This window comes from Schistocerca cancellata, chromosome 2, assembly GCF_023864275.1.
Source record: "Schistocerca cancellata isolate TAMUIC-IGC-003103 chromosome 2, iqSchCanc2.1, whole genome shotgun sequence".
NCBI classification, from domain to species: domain Eukaryota; kingdom Metazoa; phylum Arthropoda; class Insecta; order Orthoptera; family Acrididae; genus Schistocerca; species Schistocerca cancellata.
In genome coordinates this window covers 864885615-864903890 of record NC_064627.1, presented here as the reverse complement: position 1 = coordinate 864903890, position 18276 = coordinate 864885615, and the positions used below count along the sequence as shown (strand labels likewise).

At 44.9% G+C, this 18276-nt stretch overlaps 1 protein-coding gene across 1 annotated transcript in view; it reads left to right on the top strand.

Moving 5' to 3' along the window:
- LOC126162810 (esterase FE4-like) overlaps positions 1–18276 on the top strand; it is a 312964-nt gene that overhangs the window by 218477 nt on the left and 76211 nt on the right. The window contains exon 6 of the mRNA XM_049919555.1: positions 3945–4150. Coding sequence (XP_049775512.1) covers positions 3945–4150 — 206 coding nt within the window. The remainder of the gene's footprint in view (positions 1–3944; positions 4151–18276) is intronic.

The following is an 18276-nucleotide window of genomic DNA, read 5'->3' as shown; positions in this document are numbered from 1 at the left end:
AGTTCATTGACGTCTCTGTTCACTGTAATAAGTTTAGTGTCTGTGTTTTGCGACCGCACCGCAAAACAGTGCGATTAGTAGACGAAAGGACGTGCCTCTCCAATGGGAACCGAAAACATTTGATCGCAAGGTCATACGTCAACCGATTACTCCACAGGAAAACACGTCTGATATATCCTAGAGTTTGTCACATAAACTGCAACAAATGAATGCAACAGTTTCACAGTCGCACTGTTTTCCCTGTGCTCTGTCAAAACATATGTATTTAACGTTTTCAAATTTTTCCGTGTGTACCCCGTCAAATCCTGCATATGTCCAAGAAAATCTGAACATGTCCTGGAATTTTGGAGAGCGAAGTTGATAATGTGTGAGTGCCTGAACTTTGATAATTGACACATGATCACGATCACGATCACAATACTGCACTGTGCACCTGTGCAGCTTCGGATGGACGGACAGATAATAATTGTCTGAAAATAAAAAATTAAACTTGCACTCGAGGTAAGACTTGAACCGAGGACCTCTCATTCTACAACTGCTCACGCTAACCACGGGACCACGGCGCTCCTGAGCTCAGATTATCCTTGATGTTGAATATCTGGAGCATGGACTACTCAGTTTGTATATTTTGCTTTTTTTTCATAGTTCCACACAACTTCTTCCTGTTTTCTCGATTGGTCTGTGTTCAGTTTTTCAAGGCCTATCCACTGTGCCAAATTATAACTAAATCTGAGGGGGGTGCGATGGGGAGGTCCCCTTGTAAGCACTGTGATTCACCCACCTCATAGCTTTGCTATCGCATACACACTGATAACAGCGCAATACGTCAGAGCCAACTACAAGCTCTGTGTTTCCGTGCGGCATCTTGTGTTCATGTGTGGTTTCAGTCTTCTGTGGAACAGTGCACTGACGTGTGTTTGGTAGCGAGGAAACTGTGGGAGCACGGGCCTATGTATGGTGCTACCATCGAACGTACTGAAGATTTTTTTTACTGATATGGCAAACAGTGAAGCACCCAGGAATAACATAAATTTTGCCCAAGTTCATAAAATGACAACAAAATCTTATGGTATTTCCAAACAGACTGTATTCCATATGAACAATGCAGTAACGCTGCAGAATGTCTAGATGTGAGCACTTGTTTTGATTCTCCAAGTAAGGGATACAAATGAAAACCGAAATTACAGAATCTGACGATTTTGACAAAAATTAGTGTGTAGAACTTACTTTGATACTACGACAGAGGAGAGTATTCGACAGTTGTATATCGAGTGATCTTCGTGAAAAGGTTAACGATTCTGGCTCAGAGACCTCCGTTCATTGTCCTTTCCGCTCACCTGGTTTTTGATTCAGAAGGTCTAATAAAGGACAAAATGTTTTTAATGAAATGCAGAGCGATTTTACTACATGGAGACGAACTGCAGGAAACCACTCCCGAGAGGAAAAGGTCCCTAAAAGACCAAATGGCATACAGCCGAAAATGAGTTACAAAGGAAATAAACTCACTTGAAGGTGGAGGGATAAGATTATTGACACTGAACCCGATATGAGCACCATGCAGGAGGCCCATCAGCAAGGGATAAGCCAAATGCCCATGTGGAAAATTCTCCACGACAACCGCAACTATTTGTATCATTTAAAACGCGGAAAGGTCTATTACCTACTCTGCGGAGACAATTTTGTTGTTGATTCGACGCACAGGCCACCAACGTGCTGGAAGTTCAGCATCCATTCCAGTCACAGATGAGGCTACCTTTACGAGAGGTACTCTTGTCGATCTTCACATCACATGACTGAGGGTTATGGAGAATCCCCCACTATGTTGTTAGTGAACCGTTAGAACTGAATCATCAGCACCAGTTCAACCTCAGTGTGTGGGTGGAGATTACTGGCGACCACGTCATAGAACGAGTCAGTTGAAACTTCCCCGTTGAATGTAAAGAATGACTGTGCTGGAAAAACTATTACGTTATTTGATTTTCAAACAGCTGAGCAAAATTAAACATACTGAAACTGTTTTCTCTTTACCTATTCTGATCATTTCTAAATTGACACACAATATTTTAGCGCAACGCAATCTGACTTTCAATAATCCCTACAAAAGAATAGCCCTGACTAACAATAACCTATACCTTTCATGAATCACATACCTCACAAAAATCTTCGTTACTCGAACTTCTGCAATACAGCGAGCGCCACACTGCCAGCTAAATAAAAGATTCTAACTACTGAAGGCACTAACTACTGATAGGCATATAGTTGGCAAATGAAAGATTTTGCTAGAGAGCAAACCATGTATATATCTTAAAAGTGTTCAAAAGTCATAATATATATAAATTCGTGACACCCTAGTTGACAAATTTCCTTTTTCTGATGGACACACGTCCAGATCTTCCGCTCATAGTAACATCTCAAAACTCTGGCATCTCTCTCCCCACATCCACCACTGCTGGTGGTTCACCTCCAATTGCCCAACGCTACGCGCTGTTCACATCCAACTGCCCAACGCTACACTATTCCAACAATGAGTCCAAGCAGCCACAGACTGCACACAGCGCAGTCAGCGATTTTCATACAGAGCACTACGTGGCGTTACCAACATAAAAACCTAAACAGCCGACTTACACAATCTTCCACATCACCTCACGGGCGAGGCATATCTCCATTTCCTGCAGAAACATAGCCTTTGTTGGTATGAAGTGTGATGGACCCCACCTCATGTCATCTTGAGTGTGGAGCTGGAACACTTGTACAGGGAAAACGTTCGCACATTCCCACAAGCCTGGTGTGTTCTCATGCGTACTGTCAGTCATTGAGATCTACACTGTAAAAAATGTTCCATCCCCATCTTCAGGTGGGTGTACCTCCCTTGGATCGTGTTTCTGGCATTATGTCGATATGCCCGTTTTTGTTCCTCAAGGCGTAGCACACGGACCGTGCATTCAAAGGTTGAGCGTTGAGCGTGCCAAGTTTCTGACGCCATGCGTGGAAAAAGCACGTTGGTGAGTCTTTTCCGTACGTGCGGAGCAATATGTAGTATGGCATGTATTATAAACGTGTATTTGAACGTTGCCCAATGAAATGGAAGAACGTCATTTACGTCACATGGACGCCATCTCTCTCTTCACTACAGAGTACCGAGACGCCGTATTGGCTTTCCTCATTGCAGTACCAGTGTTATTCCGAATTAGGGTGCCAGGTTCCTTTGGACATGCATATGTGTTACGACCCGTGGGTCTACCATTCATTCGATCCCTGCTAAACCCTACATTTCAGCAGGATAATGCACGACCGCATGTTGCAGGTCCTGTACAGGTCTTTCTGGATACAAAAAATGTTCGACTGCTGCCCTGGCCAGCACATTCTCCAGATCTCTCACCAATTGAAAAGTCTGGTCAATGGTGGCCGAGCAACTGGCTCGTCACAATACGCCAGTCACTACTCTTGATGAACTGTGGTATCGTGTTGAAGCTGCATGGGCAGCTGTACCTGTACACGGCAGCCAAGCTCTGTTTGACTCAATGCCCAGGTGTGTTAAGGCCGTTATTACGGCCAGAAGTGGTTGTTGTGGGTACTGATTTCCCAGGATCTATGCACCCAAATTGCGTGAAAATGTAATCACATGTCAGTTCTAGTATAATATATTTGTCCAATGAATAGTCGTTTATCATCTGCATTTCTTCTTGGTGTAGCAATTTTAACGCCCAGTAGTGTAGTTGGTAAGTTGGAGAATACCTCGTCAGTATTGTGAATCTTAGTTTTGCCACTACTTCATTCTCAGGGAGTTACCTGTAAAATTCGAAAATGATTCGTGTGTAATAGCATGAACATCTGTACCAAATCTCTTTAGTGGGAGGTGGGGTTCGTGATGCTACCCTACCTGCCCTTCCACCCCTCCCCTCCTGGATGAGCTATATGAGTCAGACTGCTGGCACTGGTCACAGGGCTATTCCGGCGCGTGATCGCGCAGAGCGGCGCCGCGTCCATCGCCACGGGCAGCGCTCGCAACATGGCGGACCGCAGCCGGCGGCTGGCGGAGGCGCTGGGCTACCGCGAGCAGGGAGGCGGCTCGCGGGACATGCTGCGCTTCCTGCGGGCGCTCAGCGCCAAGGCGCTCACCAGCAACGAGACCGCCGCGCTCTCGACAGAGGTAAGCGAGCACTCTTCCTCTGTCCGTGTGGTTCGCTCTCTACCAGACCAGTCGTCGCTAACTAAGTTGGCGACCTCCCGCAGCTGTCTGAGCGTTCCGGATATCCTCACACTTGCTGGCTGCGGCGTCATAGTTAGGGAACAAACCAAGTATCACTAGAATGCAAACAAAATTGTTTTCAGATTTGCATCCATGTGATGCATTCCACACTGATGATCGAAAACATTACGAACAGGGAGGCTTCAGATCAGAAACGCTGTCGTTTATCGACTAGTAAAGTCATCAGAAGGTCAAGACGAGTTGCAAAACGATTTATGAAAGATACCTGTATGGTGCGAAAATTGGTAGTTGGCCCTAAATAACGAAAAGTGGGAGGTCAACCCCATGAGTGCTAAAAGGAATCCGTTAAACCTCGGTTAAACGATAGATCAGTCAAATCTAAAGGCCGTAAATTCAACTAAATACATAAGAATTACAATTACGAACAACTTAAATTGGAAGGAACACATAGAAATCGTTGTGGAAAAGGCAACCAAAGACTGCGTTTTATTGGCAGGACACTTAGAAAATGTAACAGATGTACTAAGGAGACTGCTTACACTACGCTTGTCCGTCCTCTTTTAGAATACTGCTGCGCGGTGTGGAATCCTTACCAAAAAATGGTTCAAATGGCTCTGAGCACTATGGGACTTAACTTCTGAGGTCATCAGTCCCCTAGAACTTAGAACTACTTAAACCTAACTAACCTAAGGACTTCACACACATCCATGCCCGAGGCAGGATTCGAACCTGCGACCGTAGCGGTCGCGTGGTTTCAGACTGCAGCGCCTGGAACCGCTCGGTCATCCTGGCCAGCGAATCCTTACCAGATAGATTGACGGAGTACATCTAAAAAGTTCAAAGACGGGCAGCACGTTTTGCATTATCGCGAAATAGGGGAAAGGGTGTCACTGAAATGATACAGGATTTGCGGTGGACTTCATTAAAACAAAGGCGTTTTTCGTCGCGGTTGAATCTTCTCACGAAATTTCGATCACTAACTTTCGCCTCCGAATGCGAAAATATTTTGTTGACGCCGACCAACATAGGGAGAAACGATCACCATATTAAAATAGGGGAAATCAGAGCTGGTACGGAATGATATAGGTGTTCGTTTCTTCTGCGCTCTATACGAGATTGGAATAACAGAGAATTGTGAAAATGGTTCGATGAACCCTCTGCCAGGCACTTAAATGTTATTTTCAGAGTATCCACGTAGATGTAGATTTTCAAAATAAGTCATGCATATCCCCTGTTGAGTCAACGACATTGTAATTAGAATTGCAGTAGGCACAGGATCATCAAGATCGGACCGTTGATCAACGAAAATGCGTAGCCTGTTCAGATTAGTCACATTTGTCCTTATGTCAGGTCTATGTTCGTTCCGGATACGCCGTCATCCAGGTAAACAGCTGTTCCAAACACACTTCGCACCACGGAGCAGGTTGCTGGGGTCAGTATTATGCTATGGGAAACATACACCTTGGCTTCCATGAGACCTGTGGTAGTAACTGAAGGTACCATTACAGCTGTGGACTACGTGAACATAATTTCAGATCAGCTGCATCCCTGTAAGTTTGATGTCTTCCTTGATGACGATACCATTTACCAGCACGATACCTGTTTGTACCGGCAGGCGAGAATCGTACTACAGGAGTTTGAGGATGACGACAGCTAACTCACGTTGACGCCTTATCCGCCAAAATCGCCTGATGTGAATCCGATGGAACATTTGTGGGGGCGCAATGGGAGGCCAGGTATGCGTCCACAAACCATATACTTCCAAAAACTTACCAAGGACTTGTCGATCCATGTCACCCAGAATCGCTTTCGTATTGCGCTCCAGAGGTGTTAAACAGGAGGCCGTAATGTTATGGCTCATTAGTGTATTTCTACACTTACGTTTCGCAAGCCACCTTATAGTTTGTTCCAGAAGACGCGTTGTCTATCACCCCTGCATCAAACGTCCATTACGCTACTGAATATTATAATGTTGAGACTTCTTTAATAGCTACTGTCTTCTGATCTCGTTGGTCAAGTCGAATTTTCTCTGTCTCTTCTGTTTATTCTTCCTGGTAAGGCTTCCACACTGATGAGCAATATTCAAAAATTAGTCGAGCAAGTGTTCCGTAAGCCACCGAATTACGCTGCCATTAAAGGTGCACAGCAGAAAGGCTAGCAAATAACCAAATTTTATTTATTATGCATATAAGTATAGTAGGAAGAATGTATGATTCAGTCTATTGGTCATTTGGTTGCATACAGAATGCCCAGTGTAGTATATGGAGCTTTCATCTCCATCAGCGTGGCACTAAGTGACTGACCTCTCATAACAGATAAGTGTATGTCTTTCCATGTTGTTATAATTCTGTGCTATACTCCATCTATCGTGGTGGCTGGCGAATGGTGGCATGCCATTCCAATGCATGACCAGATGTTTTCAATAGGTAGAGATGTGGAGAACAAGAGACTTCGGCATGAGATGCGTCAGAATGGCATGGGTAGCATACCGTCTTGCGTTGCATTGTTGAAAGATGTCACGGAGACCTCATACACAGGGCAGAGCAACCGGCCTTAAAATGTCAGAAATGGAATGGCTGCTGTCCACATTATCGGTTATGCGAAACAGGCGTGATGTGTTGCGGTCGCTATTTGCGTAATTGGTGATGTCTGTTCTATGAGCGTCAGACTGAAGTCTAAGGCAGCGGTCTGGTGACGTCACGAATCAAGTGTTGCGTGGATACATAAGTGAACAGTGGATCGTCTCCTAAATATTTCAAACTATTTGATTTTTCATGGTGTCTCTGAGCTAAGAAGAAAAAGTATAGTTATAGACGCTGTTAGCAGTCTTGCATTACGATTACTCCTCGTAATTAACTGTTGTATTATGTGCTTAATAAACTGCATTTTCACACTACGTTTAATGACCCGAGATTCCGAATTAGGCCTGGAACGATAGGATGACACGTCAGCCTGTATCCATAGCTCTCTGCATGTTTCGAGCCGTCGTTCAACTCGATGACGGTGTTTCTGGAGACGACAGTCGACCTAATGTAGCAGAAACGTGATTCACGCGAAGAACCGACATGTTTTGATTGTTCGACTGTCGAATACCGATGGTCTCGTGCTCACTGCAATCGTAACTGACGATGTCGTTCCGTCAACAAGTGAGCAATAGGTGTGGTCTGGTCGAATAATCCAGTACTGTGGTTTGCCCAAGTTGAGAGCCAATTTGTTTTGGGTTGCATCACATCAAGGTGATGCAATAAACGAGCAAGTGCCTACGGTAGTACAAGACATCCTAACTTCGCGGCCAACCACTGAAAGATATACCTCCATCAAGCGTGCACTTGCAACGCGCTTATCGCATTCAGGAGCTAAGAGACTTAAAAAACTGTATCGCACTGAGGAACTTGGCGACCACACACCATCTCGACTACTTCGTCGTCTTTGCACGCTGGCAGGGAACGCAATTAACGGTGACATTACGTGGAATATTCACTGATGAGCCAAAACATTATGACCACCTGCTTAATAGCTAGTTTGTTCTTCTCTGAAACGAAATACATCTCTGATTCTGCGTGTCAGGAATCCGACAGTTTGTTGGTAGGTTTGTGGAAGTGCGTGGCGTTAGATGTCTACGCACCGATCATGTAATTCGAGTAAATAACAGGCCGCTGATTTGCGTACCCGGTGATGGCGCCCGATAGCAACACACGTGGGTTCCATAGGAGTTACGTCAGTCAAATATGGTCCCTCAGGTACCAACGTGTGTTGACTATAATGCTCCTCAACCCACTGTAGCACGGTTCTGTCTCCAAGGAACGGTCAATTATACTGCTGAAACATGAGATCGCTCTGCGATCTGAAGTTTTCCCGGCGTGTTTCCAATCTGAACAGTTCTCGGGTATCCGACCGGGTAGCGTCGTAGTTTCTCCACAATACTACGGCAGACGTACACGCTGCCATCTTTAGGTGGTCCTTGACGAATGCTGTGCTGTTCCTCTCGCCGCTCTATATATACTAGCCGTTATCCCCTCCACCGTTCCTCTCCTGGTATCTTTGGTGCGGCCGACGCGGCGGCTACTGGAGGTGGTGGGGAAAGCGGCGCCTGGGTCTGAACTGGGGTCTGCAGTCTCCCTGCTGCCGCCGTCGGGGGCGGTCCTCGATCTCTGAGACCGCATCTTTCTCTCCAGGCTGAGTGCAGGGTTCCAAACCGGACTAAGCTGAAGGCCGCTGTCTTTATTAATTAGATCGTCCTGTAGTCGGATTTCGATGACCTCTTTAGTAACGCAGTCCCAGAAGTAGGAGGATTGACAGAGTATTTTTGTTTTTTCATAGTCCATAGTATGGCCAGTCTTTATACAATGGTCAGCCACGGCTGATTTAGTGGCCTGGCGTAATTCGGTACGGCGCTTGTGTTCGCGGCACCTCTCTTCTACAGTGAGGACTGTCTCCCCAATGTATGATTTTCCTCACTGACAGGGAATTTGATAAAAGCCTGGTTTTCGAAGGCCTAGGTCATCTTTCACTGAACCAGTAGAGTCAAGGTTTCTGCAGGGGGTCGGAATACACATTTCACATTGTGTTTCCCCAGGATTCTACCGATTTTTCTTGAGGTGTTTCCGACAAACGGAATGCACGTCAATAACTTGTGTTCTTCTGTCTTTTCTTCTTGTTCTCTTGGCGCAGTCTGTCTGAGTGCTTGTCTCATTTGCTTCTGGTTGTATCCATTTTTCCGAAATGTTGTCTCGAGGTGCTGCAGTTCTGCCGGAAGGCTCTCCTGATCGCAGATCGATCGTGCCCTGTGAACAAGTGTGCGCGATTCAAAATGAGATCGTTGTCGGAGAAGACATCAAGCATGAAGGGATGCAGGTGGTTCGTAGCTGTCGGCATGTCTTCGATTACCACCAAAGGTCCCACGCAGACGCAAGGGAATGTCTCTAGTAGCAAACTGTCCTCTCACCAGCCTGTATCCATAGCTCTCTGCACGTTTCGAGCCGCCGTTCAACTCGATGACGGTGTTTCTGGAGACGACAGTCGACCTAATGTAGCAGAAATGTGATTCACTCGAAGAACCGACAGGTTTCGATTGTTCGACTGTCGAATATCGATGGTCTCGTGCTCACTGCAATCGTAACTGACAATGTCGTTCGGTCAACAAGTGAGCAATAGGTGTGGTCTGATGTGGAGCTCCGTGTTCAACAATCCACGATGAACAGTGTGCGCTGAAACACTTGTGTGTGCACCAGCATTGCGCTCTTTCAGCAGAGATGCCACAGATCACAATCTATCCTACACTGCAGAGCAGACAAGCCTCCGAACCCCACCTTCTGTGGAGAGTCGTGGACGTTCAACCATTTAGCGCCTAGTGGTAGTTTCATTGTCCTTCTGCGTAGTAGACTAGCCTCCTTGTGGTGCACCCCGGGCAACGTGATTATATCACGGCTAAATAGTCTACAAACTTGGCTACCAGACTATCCTTTGGGATCTCCTGGTAATTCAAACATGCAACGAAGCGACCAAACGAACGATTCCTTTGTGAACCATCCGACTAGAAGATTGGGACCATCAGTCCGGTTCTGCCAGCTAAATATTGAGGGAATTAGCCGATCCAAATCTGAATATCTTTCAAAGTTTCTATTGGACAATAGCATCGATGTGGTACTCCTTCAGGAAACACATACCGACTCGCAGGAAGACTTACAAAGAAGAGGACGTATTCAAGGCTTCCAACAAATAGGCGCAACATATCATCACGCCTATGGCACCGCCACATATGCCAGATCCGATATTGAACATGCACACCTGCTGTCCACAAGCACAGAAAACAAAATCCATGTTGTTGATATAAAAGTAGACAACATAAGACTTATAAATGTCTACAAACCACCAAACCAAATCTGGCCAAGTATTGTACTACCCACACATGAACACCCAACGATATATGCCGGTGATTTTAATAGCCATCATGAAATGTGGCGATACACCCAAAATAATGAACACGGAGAAGCGCTGGTGGAATGGGCCGACGAGAACAATCTACATCTTATATTCGATGCCAAGGAGAGGGGCACATTCCACTCGGCCGTCTGGCGCAGGGACTTTAATCCGGACCTCTGCTTTGTAACTACCGATAACGAGGGAAAACCAGTGCCTATACATAGAAGGGTTGCCACAGATTTCCCACACAGGCAGCATAGGCCTGTTATTTTAGACATCGGTGTCACTATACCCCTGATACGGTCCTTCCCTCGACCTAGATGGAATTTCCAAAAAGCTGACTGGGAGAAGTATTCAGCGGACCTTGATAAATGCATCCGGTTCATACCGTCACTACCTAAATGCTACGATCGTTTCAGGAAAGCTAAATTACCACAGCTAAAAAGCACATTCCTAGGGGGTTTCGAAAAGAATACATCCCAGGATGGGATGCAAAATGCCATCAGCTATATGAGGATTTTACTAGTAGTGGTGGCCAAGAAATAGCTGATGACCTCCTCCACAATCTAGATTCCGCAAGAAGACAACGATGGACTGAAGCAACTGAAAGAATGAATTTCACTCAATCAAGCAGGAAGGCATGGAGTTTGTTACGTAAACTCGGAGGTACGACAAGACCAGCCCAGAAAAATCCAACCATAACACCAGAGAAAATTGCAAATAACATTGTCGAAATATCAAGAGCTCCGAGAGACAAACCACATACCAGGATGATTAAGCGCGAACTCAGAACACTAAAAAAGAATACTCCAAATATATCAGAGCTTTCCAGACCATTCACTGAGGATGATGTCATTACTGCCCTCAAGGATATGAAACCGGGCAAAGCCCCAGGTTTTGACAACATACATCCAGAATTTCTAACCTGCGCTGGAAAGAACGTAGTCAAATGGCTGGCAAATTTCTTTTCGAACATTTTGACAACAAACCATCTCCCTAGAGAATTCAAAAAGGCAAGAATAATAGCTTTGCTGAAACTAGGGAAACCAGCAGACCAACCGCAAAGCTACAGACCAATAGCACTTCTTAGCTGTACATACAAACTTCTCGAACGACTTGTCCAGAATCGAATTAGTGGCATCATTATGGAGAACTTACCTATAGAACAGGCAGGCTTCAGACCTGGCCGTAGTTGCTGTGACCAAGTTCTGGCATTAACATCCTACATAGAGGCAGGCTTTCAACAGAAATTGAAAACAAGTGCTGTATTTCTAGACTGCATATGATACTGTTTGGAGAGATGGAATAATTTACAAACTCTTAAGAGTGATTCCTTGCCAGATTTTAACATCCTTAATACATAATATGCTGAGTAACAGAACCTTCCAGGTCACCCTAAACGGAAAGACGAGCAAAACAAAACTTATTAACAACGGGCTTCCGCAAGGCTCTGTATTGGCCCCTCATCTGTTTAACCTCTATATAGCAGATCTCCCAAACACAAAGTCAAGAAAATTTTGCTATGCGGATGACATAGCAATGGCTACCAGAGACAAGTATCTCTTCAATACAGAGGAAGTCCTTAATAATGACGTCAAAATACTATACAATTATTTCAAGAAATGGAGACTCAAGCCAAACCCTAACAAAACTGAAGTATCTACATTCCATCTTAATAACAAAATGGCAAATGAAATTATTAACATAAAAATCGGAAACACCAACCTCAAACATAATAAGTTTCCAAAGTACTTAGGTATAACACTGGATCGCACTCTTTCTTACCGAAAACATCTGGAGAACACCACTGCAAAAATTGGAAAACGGAATAACATCATTCAAAAACTTAGCGGTACTACTTGGGGAGCTAACGCAAAAACATTACGCACCTCATCTATCGCCTTAGTGTTCTCTGTGGCTGAGTACTGCGCTCCAGTCTGGATTAATAGCTGTCACACCAAACTTATTGACAGGCAATTAAATAACACAATGAGGTTGATTTCTGGGACCGTTAAATCAACGCCCACGTACTGGCTACCGGTGCTATGTAATATCCTACCCCCGGACCTGCGTAGAAAAGCAGCCCTACTGCACGAATTCAGAAAGATTGAGACAAAAACCAGAACTACCAATTAAAGAAGAATTCTCACAACTGCGACACACTCGATTGAAATCAAGAAAGCCACCCATACGCACAGCTGAGCAGCTTCAAAATAATAACTATGACCACATGAAACAATGGAGACTAGATTGGAACCAAAAGACAAATAACCAACTACAGACCTGGTTTGAGAGCTATAACTGCAACATCTCTGGAATGGAACTAACACGGAAAACATGGTCCGCATTAAATCGAATACGTACTGGACATGGCAGGTGTGCGGATTCACTACACAAATGGGGTAGAGCGATGTCACCAGAATGCGACTGCGGTGCCCCTAGACAGACGATCCAACACATCCATGGTGAATGCTCCTTGCGAGCATATCCAGGGAACTGGTCCGACTTCCTGGAGGCATCCCCATCGGCGCTAGAATGGATCTCAAACCTCGATATAACCTTTTAACTGACCAATATAAACATAAATTATATTCATGATTGTTATAAGATTTTAATGTCTAACACTTGATGTATTAATACTGCATGTATAGCCATACGCTAAATAAATAAAATAAATAAATTGTCCTTCTACGAGTCGCATCCATAAAGTAAGCTTCCTGATGTTGTTCCCTTAAAATAGACGTATTTAGACGGGAAAACTGCGCATGCGCAACAGATCTATGGCGTGACAATCCAATTCCCGCCAGAAAGGTCCCGCCTGGTGCCGGTACCGCAGCAGCAGTGCCCCGGGATAGCATCTCTTATTCGTTCTCCCGCCGCCCCCGAGGTTCGGTAGCGACAAGGTCTCTTAATGCAAAAAAACATAGCGCAAATCCAAATTCATCATCAGATCTGTCAGGTATATGGACAGAATATCATGAGCAAACGGATGGTGTGTCGCTGGTGCACGCTTTTTTCCGAAGGTCGTCGAAGTGTCCCTAATGAAGATCATAGTGGGCAACCGTTCATCATCAATGACCAACTGGTTCAGCTGGTGTGGCAGTGCATCCTGGCGATGATTAAGAATCTCAGCAGCCGTTTTCCACGGATATCGCAATCCTTGTTGTATGAAATTGCCACTAGGCACCTGTTGTTCAAGAAATTGTGTGCCAGGCGGGCACCTGAAAACCTGATACCCGAGCACAAAATGAAATGCTTTGAAGCAGCATTGGCATTTTTGCAGTGGTATCATGATGATGGTGACGAGTTCTTCGACAGGATCATCATGGACGATGAGATGCGGATTTCTCACTTGATCCCAAAAACCAAGCAGCATTCAATGCATTGGCGTCACAGTGGATCTCCAATCAAGACGAAATTCAAACAGACTGTATCAGTGCAGAAAGTGATGTGCACGGTGTTTGGAAGAGGAACGGCATTCTACTCATTGACTTCCTGCCTAGAGGTGAAGCACTGAATGCTGACTGTTACTGTGAAAAAGTGCGGAAATTGTGACGAGCCATTCAGAAGGAAAGGCGTGGACTGCTTACTGCATGTGTTGCGCTGTTCCATGACAACGCTCGTCCCCATACAGCTTGGCACACAGCTACTGTTTCGCAGAAGTTCGACTGGGAGCTGTTTGACCATCCAGCATACAGTCCTGATTTTGCTCCCAGCAGTTTTCATCTTTTCTTGCACCTGAAGAAATTCCCGTCCTTCGGCCAGCGTTTTGACAACGACGAAGAGCTGAAGACGAGCGTCACACGCTGGTTTCATTCACGGGCGGCAGACGTCTATGACACAGGGATACAAAAGTTGATCCCAGAATATGACAATGTCTCAATTCTTTTGGTGACTTTGTTGAAAAAAAAAAAGCTCAAACATTGCTGTACCTGTTGCCAACAAAATTTTCCATGAACTACGCTGTCTTTGTTTGAAAAAAAAAAAGGGAAACTTAATTTCTGGATGCGCCTCGTACCTCTTTCCGCAGCTGCTCACGATAGTAGCACCAGCTTCTCCATTTTCGAAATACTCGTTCACAGGCTCTGCGAAATACGAGGGTGAGTCAAATGAAAACCTTAAATTTTTTTTTAAATATAATTATTGTGCAGAAGTGGTACAAAGCTGTATCACTTTTCAACGTAATCTCCCCCACGCTCAATGCAAGTCCTCCAGCGCTTACAAAGCGCATAAATTCCTTTAGAAAAAAAATCTTTTGGTAGTCCGCGCAACCACTCATGCACCGCGTGGCGTACTTCTTCATCAAAACGGAACTTCTTTCCTCCCGCTGCGTCTTTGAGTGGTCCAAACATATGGAAATCACTTGGGGTAAGGTTTGGTGTGTATGGTGGATGAGGAAGACACTCAAAATGTAGCTCTGTGATTGTTGCAACTGTTGTACCGGCAGTGTGGGGTCTTGCATTGTCATGTTGCAAAAGGTCACCTGTTGGCAGCAATCCATGTCGCTTTGATTTGATTGCAGGCCACAGATGATTTTTAGATCTGTGTAGGATGCACTGGTGACAGTGGTCCATCTAGGCATATAACGCTCAAAAATGACGCCTTTTTCGTCCCAAAAGAGTGTCAGCATAACCTTCCCTGCTGATGGTTCTGTTCGAAACTTCTTTGGTTTTGGTGATGGGGAATGGCGCCATTCCTTGCTCGCTCTCTTCGTTTCCGGTTGGTGGAAGTGAACCCAGGTTTCGTCCGAAGTAACGATTCTTGCAAGGAAGCCATCAGTCACCTTCTCGTTCAAAACGCCGAAGAAGCTCTTCACAAGCATCAACACGTCGTTCTCTCATTTCAGAAGTCAGCTACTGTGGCACCCATCTTGCAGACACTTTGTGAAACTGGAACACATCTTGCACAATGTGGTGTGCTGACCCATAGCTAATCTGTAAACATGCTGCAGTGTCATTCAGTGTCACTTGGCGGTTTTCCTTCACTATGGCTTCAACTGCTGCAATGTTCTGTGGAGTCACAACTCGTTATGCCCGACCTGGACGAGGAGCATCTTCCGCTGAAGTCACACCATTTGCGAACTTCCTACTCCATTCGTAGACTTGCTGCTGTGACAAACATGCATCACTGTACTGAACCTTCATTCGTCGATGAATTTCAATTGGTTTCGCACCTTCACTACGCAAAAACCGAACAAGAACGCTGTTCTTCCCCGGTGCAAGTCGCAAGTGGGGCGGCCATCTCTATACTAATACTGCGGCGGTATGTGTGCATCTGCACTATGCTGCCACCTATAGGCCATTCTGCACACTGTTTGTAGCACGCCTACCAACTTACAGGATAACGGCGCGAAATTTCGATTTGTTATTACAAATTTAAGGTTATCATTTCACTCACCCTCGTAATAATCTGCCCTCTGTCAAAGTCGCTTATCTCAATGGATTTCCCCATTTGCAGCCCATATCTTCGCTAGGGTGATCCCCCGTCCATGTCTGTTCCGCATACATACTTTCGTTACCGCGTTACGTGCCCGCAACCCCACCAGGCGGCATCCAACCTTGCGGTGGACAGTGGTCATAATGTTTTGACTTTTCAATGTACAGCGATCACGCTTACCTCCGGTTGCACAGAAAATACTCGCAGTCTGCGCTGGTGACCTCGACGCTGTCGTTCAAACTGCTGACCAGCAGTCAAGATGTATCCATCGGAGGGCGTCACCGCCATGCTCTCCAAAATAGAGACTCCTGCAGAGCCTTCTCTGGAAGCACAAGTAGCTGAACCGTCTAAGCAAGTCACGGACCAGCAAATACTCCGCTCCACACGTGTGCCCTAACAGCGATGCTCTTCCAGCAGAAAACTGAGTTTTCCCATCAGGGAGAATATCTGCTGGTATCACAAACAATTTGGAGCTGAGGCTCGGCAGTGTCGACCATCCTGTGACAAGCGAACCGCCGCCGGAAATCAATAGCGACGGCGACTGAGTTCAAACCGGACAGCAGTTGACTGTTTATAACCGAACACTGTACTAAGCCACAGTTTATCATTAACACAGCAGCTTATCTCTGTTTACCCTCCTAGTCGCCCTCCATGGTGAAATACCGATGGCAATTACCTGTATACTGCGAATGGATCTTCCGTCAAGTAATGTGGCTACCTCAACTCACATCTGAACTTCAGTCTTTGGCATGAATTCATGTGGAGATTCAGCGTTGCCGATTCACTGTACTCGATTGTTGGAAAGGACTTCCTATCTTTTTAGTGTCCTCCCATATCTTCGTAGCCGTTGCCTGCTAGATTTTGCAACACAGTTGCAACACTAATGCCATCTACGTTGGCATCAAAGTGATTGCAGGTGATTTACCATACAATGACCCGCTTCCCTGAAATCACTTTCCCATCGCCTGCTCCAGCACCGGTAAGACACTCAACATCAACATTACATCATATTGTCACTACGGCAGGACCGTAAGTTCATGCATGGCCATGTCGTCTGCATCTGGAAAAGCTAAAGCCCCCAAAGCAAGAGTTTGCTTTTACGTTATCACAAGGGATCTGTCGCCCTTCAAGTAACAGATGGGCCTCTCCAGTCCATATTCTCCTAATAAGAATAATGGGTGGCACCCATGTGGTGCTATCGTCAGCTTAACGACAGAACGGTACATGATCGTTATCCTGTGCCACATATAGAAGACTTTGCTAAACACATTCTTGGTAAGACTGTTTTCTCCACGATCGACCGTGTCCGTACTCATCATCATCAGCATCCTATCCAGTTTTTTTAGGCATCCTTGTCTGTTCCAATTTCGACGGACTGCAGCTTATCTTTCCATCTCTTCTTAGGACACCCAACATTTCTTTTCCCTTCAGGTATATGCTTGTACATTAATTTAGGTATTCGTTCTTCTGAAGTCCTTTAAATGACTTCATGCCATTTCTTTCTGTACTCCTCTGTTTTCTGTAGTATGACTTCGACACCCAGTTCCTTTCTTATTTCGCTATGTTTTATGTAATCTATGGGTTTGTAATCAGCTAGAGGCGTTAGGAGTTTCATGTCTGCTGCTTCAATCCTCCTCCTTTGACTGGCGCTTAGAGTCCACGTCAATGACAACCACGTTAGAAATGGTACTGCCACCACATTATAAAATTTTAGTACTGTCTCTTTCCTAACTTTTTTGAGCAGAGTGCAACTGCTGGAATTTTTGCAATTTGTATTTCTGATCATTTTGTATAGCATTTGAGATCTCACATGTCAGTTATTTAAGAATATTTACTTGTTCTAGCGGTTTGTCATCAATTATTACTTTTGCTCCTTATCATGGAACGCGATTATCTTTGTTTGACCTTTAGATATTGTCATATTATAATCATTTGCCACCTTGTACAAGGACAAAACTGCTCTCTGTGCTTCTTACCATACACAAAACTGCATCGGAAGATGTATCCAAAACTGCTGTTGGCACGTCTTTCGGATTTCAGGAATTTGGGCGAATGACATTCGGACTACGCAACGCCACCCATACTTTCTAGCACATCACGGATTAAGTAACTAGAGATTTAGAGTTTTGTTACGTCTACATTGATGACCACTTGCAATGTCGTCCAATGACACAGAGTATCCGGCACAAGAATATGGATTAATCACTAAACCACAAAAATATGTCTTTGAATCAATGGATGTAAAATTCTTAATATACCATATCAATGAACGAGGAATTCTGTTACCTCAGGACAGAGTAGAAACTATTTCTCCGTTCCCCAAGTCCACTACAATAACAGAATTACATCGTTTCTTGGGGCTGAAAAACTTCTGTCGACGTTTTGTGCACAGTCTAGCATTATTGGCAGCACCTCTCAATGAAATGCTAAAAGTTTCGAGTAAATCTGAAGACACGTTACAGCGGACTGATGAAATGAAAATACCCTTGGATGAAGCAGAAGCTGCTGCTGCCGTGGCTGCATTGTTAAGCTCATCCTCTTCTTGATCCACCTAAGTTATGGTAGACAGATGCATAGATTGCAACCGAGTTTCCATTCTGTATACTCCTTGTTCCGTGGTATGATTTTACTTTTGTGATGACAATGCGAATAAATGTTTTAGATATTTTGCTTGTCTGTAAAAAGGGTAAATAAAGAAAAACTGACAA